The following is a 12,025-nucleotide window of genomic DNA, read 5'->3' on the forward strand; positions in this document are numbered from 1 at the left end:
CAAAGATGATGGTCTAGAAGAGGCCAATAATAGAGGGGAAGTAAAAATACATACATTTAAAAATGTGGTCTTTCTGAAAGGTGGTGGTGATCCCACAGAGGAGCACAGGAAGCAGGCCAATTAGGATCATCTGTAAATCAGGACAAACAAGGACTAGGAACAGTGGCAGCAGACAGGGTTTCCCATAGGAGCAACACACCCCATTGCTAACAACACGATTATCTTTGAGAACTAAATACTTGAATGTGTATCAGACAAAAGTACTTTCCCCAGTCCATTCAGCATTTCAGATATTCCCACTCGGGCCTGAACTCCAGTAGCTGATGCCGGGGTAACCCACCCTACAGAGCACGAGGGCGCAGCCAGGGCAATGGGGCGGACCCTTGAGGATTTCTGGCCTTCCAGAACGGGCCCCTCCTTGTGAGTCTTCTCACAGGTGGAGTGAAGCCTGGCCATCCCAGAAACTCCTGAGGGAGGGACGGGAAGGCGGGTGGGGACTGTTTGTGCGGATTCTCTGTCCGCTGCTGAACCAGAAGCAAAACCTAAGCACTGTTGCTCACCCAAGAAGAGCTCCCGCCAGGCCTGTGGAAGGTACGGAGCATCGTTTTGGGAGACAAAATCGAGGAGGCTGTTTAACACGGCTCATCAAGCTATGAGCATTCCTGACTTCTTTTTCTCAGCTTTGTGAAGAGCAGTTACTTGTGCCTCGCGTCTGCAGGACGCTGGCTTCTGGCAGCTCAGGCTCACGTGTCTGCATTTCCAGTTTGGAAAAGAATATCTGGTCTTGCGGGATGAAGCCTTGCCTCCGCCACGTTGCACGCAGGATGGGGGCAGGCTGTGCAAATGAACTTGTGGGGATATCTGCATGTACGAGTAGTAATCTGGCCTCCCAGCACTCGTGGAAGCGGGAGCTATGACGTGTCACAGCTCTGTCACTCGCAGTTGGGCTTGACCTCAGTCGGCGGGTATCCGCTGACCTCAACAACTCAGACTACTGGGAAATGTTCACCCAGAACCAGGCCAGTCCACAGTCAAAAAACGGACTTCCTCTGTAACCATTTTAGATTCCAATAATTTTATTCTTTTCACTCCCTCTCCCCCAAACCATCTTCAGTGGTTAAATGTTCACTGCTGGTGTCCCAGCACACGCCCCCTGCGGGCTCCAGGCTTCCATCCGGTGTCCTGGTCACCACTTCCGCCAGCGCTGCAGCTCTTTGGATAAATAGAGAGAAGCGTAAGGACCCAAGAGGCCACTTCTTTTTCTTTTTTTAAATAAGATTTTATTTATTTATTTGACAGAGAGAGATCACAAGTAGGCAGAGAGAGAGGGGGAAGCAGGCTCCCCGCTGAGCAGAGAGCCCGATGCGGGACTCGATCCCAGGACCCTGAGATCCTGACCTGAGCTGAAGGCAGAAGCTTTAACCCACTGAGCCACCCAGGCCCCCTGCCAAGAGGCCACTTCTAAAGATGGTTTCTGTCTCCTGCGTGTGTAGATCATTCCGTTCCCCTTTTGTTTTACAGATTCAGAAATAAAGCCTTAGGGGCAATCAGAAATTTCTGCTTCACTTTCTTCAAAGATGTGAAAAACAAACCTCAGGTATCAACCACCTGAGCCCTTTCAGACAGGTAAGCCTTTAAGGGGGGGCTTGTCCCTGAGAAAGAAGTGTAAGTGGGGTGTCTTGGAGTCTCCATGTGCACAGAGCTGATGAGAAAGGAACTCCTCTTCCTAATCAACGGACTGGCGGACCACACATCTACCAGTGCCCCACCAGCGGTGTGCAGGAATATACCGCAGTCCTGTTTCTGCTGCTTTATCTGCTCTCCCACTTACTAGACACCCAATCAATCAAAAAATCCATTAGAGTCAAGTCCCCCCCCTTTCTAAGAGTAGGCTCCACATGCAAAGTGGCACTTGAACTCACGACCTCAGGATCAAGAGTCACATGGTCTACCAACGGAGCCAGCAGGCACCCCAAGTCCTATTAAGCATTTGAGAATTACAGTTATTAATGGCTGTCTTGTACCTTTACACCAAAAGTTTTCAGAAAGCATCTGGGCTTTTTTTAATCGTGGAAAAATACTGGGCTTTTTTGGATATTCTTTTATATACTACGTCTTTTAAACTGTAACTATAAACTTTGTGAATTTTATAAACTTTACAAACTTTAACTATAAAAACATATTTTTATAAAACAGGACTTTAAAAAAATGGGGTAAGTCATCTTGGGACTAAGAGAGAAATGAAGTTCAGACATTCTTCCTCCTGGTAAGATCTGATGCAAGCTGGAAATCCCAACTAGAAGGATGGTTTTGTTTTACATGGTGAAAGTAATGTTTAAGATTTCTGTGACCCTCAGACACGAGTGAGAGCTGTATTGTTTCTCCCCCGCTCTTGGGAGTACAGAGCTGTTCAGTTTCAACGATAAAAAGAAGTTCTAAGGCAGGAATGAAGAAGGGTGCTGATCTGGCAGGCAAACGACTTTCAGAGGAGAGAGCAGACCACCCGATCTCTAGGGACCTCACGTCCCTAGAGCACAGGTGCAATTATGTCAATTCTAGTCAAATCCTATAAAGTTCATTGCAACCATAACCTTTTTTTTTTTTTTAAAGATTTTATTCATTTATTTGACAGACAGAGATCACAAGTAGGCATAGAGGCAGGTAGAGAGAGAGGAAGGGAAGCAGGCTCCCTGCTGAGCAGAGAGCCCGACGCGGGACTCGATCCCAGGACCCTGAGATCATGACCTGAGCCGAAGGCAGCGGCTTAACCCACTGAGCCACCCAGGTGCCCCAACAACCATAACCTTTGATAAAAAAAAAAACAAACCCAGAGCCGCAGGTAGCGGCTCACTCACAAGGGTATGTCAGATAAAGCAGCACCATCATTAAAAAGCAATTCACAGACTCCCCCCTCCCCGCCCCCCCAGAGGTCCCGCAATGGGACGTGACCTGTGATTTCGGTTAAAAATATCAAAAAAGCTTACTCAGATGCCTGAAGCTCCAGCCGCACCACAGGACAAAGTAGCCGGTAAAGAGCATGGTGAGGCCCCCGACGCCGCTTCTCACCGTGGTGCTGCACCTGACCCAGCCTATTTAAAAAGAAACACGTCGGTTGCTATGGTGAACGGCAACCAGGGGCGGCAACATGCCAGTGACTCAAGTTCTCCCGGTCAGCACGGGCGTGGGGCTTGTAATGCGCAGCATTTACATATCCCGCCCCCACCCCCGCCAGGGGTAATTTTTTAAACAGATGAAAAGGCTCAAATCCGGAAGACCTTCAATTTTAATACATTTAGTTACTGCTGCTTTGAGAGTTTGGTCGAAATCTTGAGTGGAGATTACTACGACTGGTTCACTCGAGGCGCAGGGGCCTCCTGGCTCTGGGACGATCGAGGTGGGCAAGGGAGAGAGGAGGGTAGGTGGGTAGGTGACGGGGGTGCGGGGTGCGGGGGGCCAGTACAGAAACCAACTCTAACCCGTAAGTGGCAGCTGCTACTCTGCTCGATTACGTCCGCTGCTGGGGCAGAAACCGACCACGAGGAGAGAAGGAAGCCTACGCACTCGTCTCTATCGGTTTCCCTTCACCCTGCTGTACCAGCCATGGCTACAGTAAGAGAAACTTCTCCATACGCCTGGAACCAGCAACACAACCCAGCAGACTGTGACTCCAGCTCACCTTTCTGGACAGCTCCCAAGAGCCGCATCAGAGACGAGTTGGAGGACGCGAGTCTGGTCGGGGGCTCCGAACTCCTGAGCGCGGTCGAGCTTCTCCCCCACAAAGGAACTACGGTTCCAAACAGAAGGCACCGTGATCGCTCACCAGGACTCAGGCTCTGTCCCGACACTCCGTGCCCGTGCCTACCAGGGCCAGGCTGCAGCCCCTGGGATCAGGACCCGCAGACGTTTTTAACCCACCGAGCCACCCAGGCGCCCCCAGAACCCACAGACGTTTTTGATCTGACGAGCGGACTGCACAGCCGGTCCAGTACACGTGCTCTGGGCGATGAACGGTCTACATTTCCCACCGGCTGCCAAACATCTGAGCAGAACTTTCCACTATTACAGGGCCTACTGCTCCCCGTCACTCAATGTACTAGAATCAACACGTGTGCCCTATTCGCCCACTACTACTGACCAGCCGTTTCTCACTTCTGTTCAACTAAAAATGCAGAACCAGAAAGCAGGCTATAAGGCTATCTATTTACAGCTTTCCGGCACCTGTTTTTCTGTTTAATGACAGGCAGGGAATCTCTACTGTTGCTGGTCCTCTGGTCTTGGTAGGGTTCATCAGGATAAAGGATAAAGGAAGCAAATATTTACGACAAGTTTAGCAGATGAGGTAAAAGTTGCTATGGATGTAAAAATGCTATCCAAATACTTGTTATGTTAAGGAACAAGGAGAAAAGCCATACTGGCTTCCAAGAAGTTACACCGAAAGAATTATTTTGCAAGGTGAAGACTAAAAATCCTTAAAATAAAGGATGACATGACCCATTCTTGGAAAAGATGGGAAAAGACACTTTCGTGTTAATTCCAATTGTAGAACCACTTCTCCTGCCGTGTCAGAACAGGGGTGGCCCCCCGACTGTTCCTTCTCCAACCAGCAGCCTCCTTCATTAAGCGTTCACAGCGGGTATAAAAAAGCCCAGGGCCCAGGCGAGGCCAGCTCAGAACCCACAGGAGTCCCGTTAGACCGTCTCCAGTGTCATCCTTCCTGCTACTCAAGGACCCTGAGCTCTGATCGCCATCCCTTTTGGCTGGGTTGCGGGCCCAGGAACTGCTAACACCCATGGCCATCTCCTCTAGATGTTGTCCTCGACCTGCCAGTGTGGACATCCTTACATCCCAAACCTAGCAACAAAAGCTCCGCTCTCTCACAGAAATGCTGGAGCCGTCCCTACCTTGTGTACCTCTAACACTTCCTATCACCCCTCCGGCCTGGCTGGAACTCCAGAAATGTGACTGCCTCACCTCTCCTGCCTCTCTGGCTATTGTAAAACCTCCCCTCTCACGGCCTGCTCTGGCTCCCAGCTGACCTCATCCTGGCTTGTGCTATTGTCCTGCTCAGCTGCTTCCCCACATATGCCCCATCTCAAATATCTCACCGGGGCAATGCTACTGGATGGGAGAATGGCCTTTAAAAACCCATGACCCAGGGCGCCTGGGTAGCGCAGTCAGTTAAGCACCAGAGTCTCGGTTTTGGCTCAGGTTGTGATCTTAGGGTTGTGGGATCAAGCTCTGCATGGGGCTCTGCACTCAGCTTGAGACTCTCTCTCTAAAATAAATAAATCTTAAAAACAAAAATCAAAAAACTCTCAAACCCATGATCTTGTAAGGTTTCCTCATTCTTTTTTAAAAAACATTTTATTTATTCATTAGAAAACACAAGCAGGAGGTGCAGCAGGCAGAGGGAAAGGGGAAAGCAGGCTCTCCGTGGAGTAAGAAACCCGATGCAGGGCTCGATCCCAGGACCCTGGGATCATGACCAGAGCTGAAGGCAGACGCTTAACCAACTGAGCTACCCAGGCGCCCCAAGTTTCCTCATTTTACCTTCTGCTATCCCCACCAGCCAAGTTTTGCTTTCTGTAGTTCAATGAACGGTGTTTTTTCCAAACCACCCCCTCCCCTCCCCCCATCTGTCCACACCCCATCCCCTGTGCTGGGTCTGGGGCTCCCTGCTCTGGCAGCCTCCCCATACCAATGGTACTTTAAAGCTTGGCTGCTCTGTACAAACACCGTTTGAAAACAGGATTCTTAGACCTTATTTCAGGATCAGTCTCTGGGGATGAGGTCCAACTATCAGCTGTCCAGATGTGGGACCCAAGGACCTAGATCTCTTCAGCTAGAGTCCTGAGAGCCCAGGCACCTGAATTCAGCCCTGGCACAGCCAAGCACCCCTGGCTAAGCGTGCACCAAGCTTTCCTTTGAAAAAAGGAAGCCGATTTTATTGCTGAGGGCTCTTAAGACCCTTGTATTTGTGGAGTCTCCAGGGATTTAAATCCTGAACTTCTAAAATCTACTTTGGCTAATGCTGGGAGAACTACTTTTTGGGTAGTAGTCTGTGAAAATCCTTCTCATTAAACCTCACAGGACGCTCCTAATGCCACCGAGTTCCATAAGCCTAATTCTCTTTCCCAACTTACTGAACCCCGATGTTAGGGTCCGTAATCAAAGGAGCGAGACCGATACAAAGCAAAGGTCAAGCAAAGCTTTATTTCGCGCCAAGCATCGAGAATCAAACTGACCGGTCAGGGCCGTCTCTTACACAGAGGAGATCCGTAATCCTTTGATTACGGATGCTAACACCAACTCTGTGGTGTCCTCAGAACGATCAGTCTGCTGAGCTATGCCCAGTACTGCAGACCGTGACCAATGAAAGAGAACAGAAGCACTTAGAACCTGGGTGCCTGGGCAGCTCAGTGGGTTAAGCGTCTGACTCTTGATTTCAGCATGGAGCCTACTTCGGATTCTCTCTTTGACCACCACCCACTGTATGAACATGGGCACGTCACTTGACACTTCCGGGGCTCAGATTCCTCACCGATAAAGGAAGTGGGACAGGGCCTTCAGCGACAGTCATCTGAGTCGTCATGAGGGCTGAACGAGGTAATAATGCAACATACCAAGCGGTGTCTGATACAGTCATCCCCGACCAACATAAGTCCTCTCCCTTTTTCCTCTGAAATGAAAAGTGCCTGTATCAGAGACACTCCTCAGCACTATCAAAGGTAGTACAGGAAATAAGTCTCGCTTGCTAGAGAGATTCGCACGGGCCACTGCAAACCACAGAGAAACAGAGATCTGACAACCACCTGTGTTTCTAGTTATGGTGCACTTTCTGCAAGGCGGTTTAGTGGAAAGAACAAGAAGAGTCTGTTCTACCTGCTGCTTTACCATCTACTGGCAACATGACCTTGAACCAATCACTTCCCCTCTCTGCCTGTTTCTTCACCTGCCAAACACAGAAAAATCACTGCCCACCTCTCAGCGCGGTGACGCTGAAATAAGAAAATGGATGGAAGCACTCTGAAAACAAAACACAGATGTTAATAGTAACTCTAGGTCAGCATGGGGAAAGGGCTGCGGGCCCCAACTTTGACCTTGAGACAGACTGTAAGTCTGTAAAGAGGGCCCAGAGGTTAGGTCTGTTTGTAGGAAAACCAGTAACCACTAAAGCAGTCGATGATGTACCCGTAGCTAGCAACACTGTCCAGTCACTACACTTCTGTTTTGAAAGCTTTAGAAAAAATTAATTACCGTACCAGAAGAAAAATGCTTGTTGTCAGACCAGATGACTTGGGGCTTAGTGAATATATAATAATTTATAAAATATACCAGAGAGAAAAAATATGTCCCTTTTAAGAAGAGACGTTACAAGTTTTTCGGGTGCAAAGCTATTGAGTTGCTACAGGTCTCCTGTTGAAGCTAAAAGTTTTAGTAAATGCTATACACACACACACACACGAGCTCTAAATGCTACATTAAACTAATGTGCTTCTAGAAAACCTTAAAAGAGAAAATTCTAAAGCTTCCTGGTGAGGAAAATGAAGAAACTTTATGTACCGTTAACTAGAGATAGTCCAATAACTGAAGGTCAAGTTGTGCAGGAGAAAGGGAGGATTCCCTGAAATTCCAGGGAATTCCTGACTTGACCCATTCTAGGCACTGGCAAGGAGCTTCCGGAGGGCTTCTGAGGAGACGGCCTCACAGCCTGTCCGTCTCTTTCCACGACTCCTTATTGGATCTCTCAAGACAGCTTGAACAGCTGCCCAACATCCCCTGGCCACGCCCCCGCCCCCTCCTGCAGCGGAAATGCAAGTGATCAATGTCACTGGCTGACCTGGCCGAGTCCTTCAACTCTGCGTGGAGGGTAAGGGAGAATGGTAAACCACTGGTACTAATTCTGGAGCAAGAATTGATGTTTTCAGAACAACTCTAAGTCTGGTACACTGGAGTGCCTAGATAAAAAAGTCAAATGAGCAAAAACAGGAGTATTCTGAACCTTATTAATTCAAAAGGCACAGAGCTGTATGGATGGGCTGGATGGCCCGTGAAATTGCACACGTTTACCTTTGGAGAGTCTCTCCCCATGGGGACTGGTGAGCTGAGGCTTTTGGGCCACTGCATTCCAATACTGGGGCTTCCCTGGCAATACTCCTAGTCCAAGATAACCAGGATAGAGCTCTGGAAACCACTCCAGGCCCAGGGAGCTTGAAAGGGTCTTCCTATCAGCAATGCCAATCTGACGGAAGGGGCTGTAAGAGGCGTGAGGCAGGACTGAATGTAAGGTTTGCTGGCAGCCCAGGTGGGACACTGGGGGCCCACGGCCAGAGCTGGGCTGCGGAGAAGCTCCTTCACCACTCTCTGTTAACGCCTCCACATCAGGGACTCGGTGAGGATGGCAGGCTCCTGCTTTCTCTTCTTGGAGAAATCTGACAGCCAGAGAAGCGAGGCTTTGATTATGTGGCTGTGACACAGAAAGCAGCTCACTGCAGGCCGTCCCTCTTGGAGTGAACAAATTTAAACTGGGACCTTCATGTGGACCTTTCTTCTCTGTGGCTGAATCATCACTACTGATGTTCTTTGCATCACCGTTCACAGAAGCCCATTCCGGGATTTCTGCTACAGATAGACTTTTCTCTGCATTTCCTCTGCTGCCGTGTGCCTCTGTTCCAAGGTACAGTCCTTTCCCCTGGTTCTTCCTGACTTGGATATCACCTACTGGGCTAACTTTAAAATTTAAAAATTGTGATTCCGTGTTCTTTTCTTGAGTCTCAGAGTCTCTAACGTCAGAAGAGACTTCTGAGAGGTGGTCCCTGGCCTTAGACTGTCTCTTGTTGTTTGACGATGATGTTCTTACTCCTTCGACCCCATAACTGAGATTCGTGGGAGAACTGTGATGAGGTTTATCTGGTAAATTTACTAGACGCTTCCATCTTAGGGGATCAATTTTGTCCAATCTGAAATTAGTAGAAGTGATCTGTACATCATTGGGTAAGGCAGAAGAGTATTTTCTATCTTGATTTGATGAAGAAGGTTGTACTGGGCCAAGAGGTAAAGATGTTTCAGTTTCTGAAAGGTTACTTCTACCTTCCCCTGATGTAGGCAAATATTTGGCAAGTTCTCTCCTAGGAGTGGTGTCCTCTGATGCGTGAAACCGACCCTTCGCTTCTCCCTGGAAAGTTATCTTTGGTTCAGTATTTTTTAGTGTTTTGATAGAGCACTGACCTTGATTCTGGACGTCTTTATTTGCCTTTGTATTACTTGATCTTTCCAAACCAACAGCCAGGAGTGGAAGAGACTTCGTTGCCCGTTCTGGTTTGTCCTTTACCAAGCTGGTATTTCTCTTCTTACTCGCCATCTCCCACTTTCTCTCTTTAGTGTTATTTAAGTCGGCAATTGGCCCTTTCATTTTTTTAGCATGTGGAGCTGGCTTTGACTGACAAGCTTTCTGATCAGCAGGTACAATTGGTCCTATCATCTTACAATACGGCAAGTGGGATTTTAATCGTTTAAATGGCTTTTTACAGTAAGGACACACTTCCATCCTGGATGAGTATCGCTCTCCTATTCCTGAAAAACGCAAATGGGAGATTATGAGGGGCACGTAGCTGGTAAATTACTAACATTTCATTTACGTGTGTACCTTTCATTTGGAAGAACCTAGGTTGAAGGAAGTTTTAAAAAAATGTGTTTTGGCTTATTCTTTTCCTTACAGAAGTAGAAAACATGGTTGCTTTTAAGATAAATATCGTTGGCTTCACTTCTGTTTGACATTTTACATTTCTTAAAGTCTTCCAAGAATCAACTGTTGGTAAAAAAAAAAAACAACCAAAGTGGTTTTCCACAGCCCTAATTAGTAGATGAGAAAAGCCAAAAGACTTAAATCTAAAATATTAATGGTTAAATTAATGGAAGAAAAAGTTGTACGAGATACAGGTCAGAGAGGCGCCTGGGTGGCTCAGTCGGTTAAGCATCTGCCTTCAGCTCAGGTCATGATCCCAGGATCCTGGGATCCAGTCCCATGTGGGGCTCCCTGCTTAGCAGGGAGTCTGCTTCTCTCTTTGGCCCTCCCCCTGCTTGTGCTCTCTCTCCCCCCTTAAATAAATAAATAAAATCTTCAAAATACCAATCAGATTAAAATGTTTGCTGTTTAAGGTTACAGCAAGTCAACTGGTTACTACGTGAGTGTAAAGAAACTGTTAAAATCCCTTAAACACATCACTTAAGGAAAGAATGGTGAAGAGTAAAAACTCAGGCCACCATCTGAAGGCTGCTGCTTTGAATCATGGTTTTCGAAGTGGTATATGGAAGATCTACTACGGTGCAACAAGAAAATGTTAGGCCTTCCATCATTTCAGCATGAGAAACGAAGTTCTAACACCGTATCAGTAACATAGGTATACACACATACACGTTTATGTAAAAGTGTTTACCGTGCACAAATGATATATACACGTGGTGGGGACACAGTCCTCATTTCTAATTTACAGTCTGCAGTACAATGGACAACTGGCAAATTCATTCAGCATGAAATCTTTGTGATATTCATGCCACATAAAAACGTGGAAAAAAACAATACCATGTATCATTTGTACCTCTTTGAGCACTAAGCCTGGCACATAACAGTTGTTGAATGAATTCCTTTTCTGGACGTAAACATGCAAACGCTATTATCACAGATGACTATGGCTGTGAAAACCTTCTGACCACTGAACACGGAGACTGAAACCATTCACACAAAACAGATACACAGAATCCTGGCCAATCCATTTAGGATCCTATATAAACTCAGGCAAAAGAAAACTGTTTCCAGCCAAAGAGCTTCAATTATTCTTACTTTGAAGGTACCCCCTTGACAATATAATCAAAGTAAACACCCACAACTGAAGCCAGTCCACGGGCCTTGGGCTGATAACTTTGGAAGGGGCTAGGGATCTCTTGCAAGTGCCTGCCTCGACATTCCTCCAATACCCTTAAACCTGCTGGAAAGATCCTGCACCCTCACGTGGTAACGTCTCACCGTGGTGGGGTGACTACTTACTGACTGGAGCTTCTCCAGAAGGATGCTAATGTGGGGACTGTTTCTCCCGGCTCTCCATGCCTCACGATCGCAGTCCCCGAGTCCGGCAGAACAAACTCGGTTTGAATGGTCAGTCTGCGCGAGACACAATCAGAAACGTAACTCGTTAGCACACCCAGCGAATGGCTGTGGCGCGGCCCTGGGTCAAATACAATCTAACCGCGTGATCGGCAGGGCAGGTCCCCTCGGTGCTCCGGGAAGCAAACAGTTAAGGCCGCGCCCGCCTCCCCCGCGCAGGCCCCGTGGGACTCCTGCCAAACGCCCTCCCTCAACCCCTACCCACCCGCGGCCGCGGTAACCCGCCCGCCCTCCTCCCGGCTCCCGCACTTTTTCCGGAAGCGGAGCCGCAGCGTCCCGCTGAGTGGGCGGGACCCTCCTCCCCAGCGGCCCCAACCGGAGACTCCGGAACCGCGCGGATGCTGAAGGGGGCTCGTCCTGCCGCCCCGGGAAGCTCCCCCTACCCCCACGGCTGGCCCGCCATCCGATCAACTCCCTCTCCTCCCGGGAAACACTCCCCCATCTCTGACCCACGGCGTGAACCACCGGACACAGCACGACTGGCCGCAACTGGCCCAGAGCAGCATCCTCACCTCGCCAGGCGAGGAAATTCCGGAAGCCCCCGCGACAAGCCCCCCGGCACAGCCCCTCGAGCGGCTTCCCAACTCCCGGGCAAGCACCCGCCGCAGGCCGTCTGCGCCACTGCCTGATGCTGCTCAGCTGTGTTTTTAAAAAACTGTTACCACACAGGGGCCTAACTCAAATACTTGTTTCGTATTATGATGCCATAATTTAAGTTAATTCAAACCTGGCTGGACTTTGATGCCGTTCCCCGGTCGGCTGCGAGCAGGCAAAAGCTTAGGCCGCCTCTCCTGAGGTCCTCTCTCCCAGAAGCTCCCAATCGCTCCTCCCCACTCCGAGCCCGCCTCTTCCCGTGGGCGGGGT

At 48.8% G+C, this 12,025-nt stretch overlaps 1 protein-coding gene across 6 annotated transcripts; it reads right to left on the bottom strand.

The window, feature by feature from the left end:
- Nucleotides 1-1,055: 1,055 nt before the first annotated feature.
- On the bottom strand, nucleotides 1,056-11,970 carry C5H17orf80 (chromosome 5 C17orf80 homolog). Of its 6 annotated transcripts, none has more exons than XM_044247515.1 (6): nucleotides 11,889-11,970; nucleotides 11,045-11,158; nucleotides 8,071-9,573; nucleotides 3,677-3,784; nucleotides 2,985-3,089; nucleotides 1,056-1,212 (listed from the first exon to the last, which is right to left on the bottom strand). In XM_044247515.1, the coding sequence occupies exons 3-6, from the start codon at nucleotides 9,545-9,547 to the stop codon at nucleotides 1,187-1,189; spliced, it is 1,716 nt and encodes a 571-aa protein (XP_044103450.1). In that variant the 5' UTR covers nucleotides 9,548-9,573; nucleotides 11,045-11,158; nucleotides 11,889-11,970; the 3' UTR covers nucleotides 1,056-1,186. The 6 variants fall into 6 exon arrangements, with proteins under 6 accessions (XP_044103450.1, XP_044103451.1, XP_044103452.1 ...); XM_044247516.1 differs by lacking the exon at nucleotides 11,889-11,970 and adding an exon at nucleotides 11,674-11,739; XM_044247517.1 differs by lacking the exon at nucleotides 11,889-11,970 and adding an exon at nucleotides 11,611-11,674.
- Nucleotides 11,971-12,025: the final 55 nt, after the last annotated feature.

This window comes from Neovison vison, chromosome 5 (assembly GCF_020171115.1).
Source record: "Neovison vison isolate M4711 chromosome 5, ASM_NN_V1, whole genome shotgun sequence".
Taxonomy (NCBI): domain Eukaryota; kingdom Metazoa; phylum Chordata; class Mammalia; order Carnivora; family Mustelidae; genus Neogale; species Neogale vison.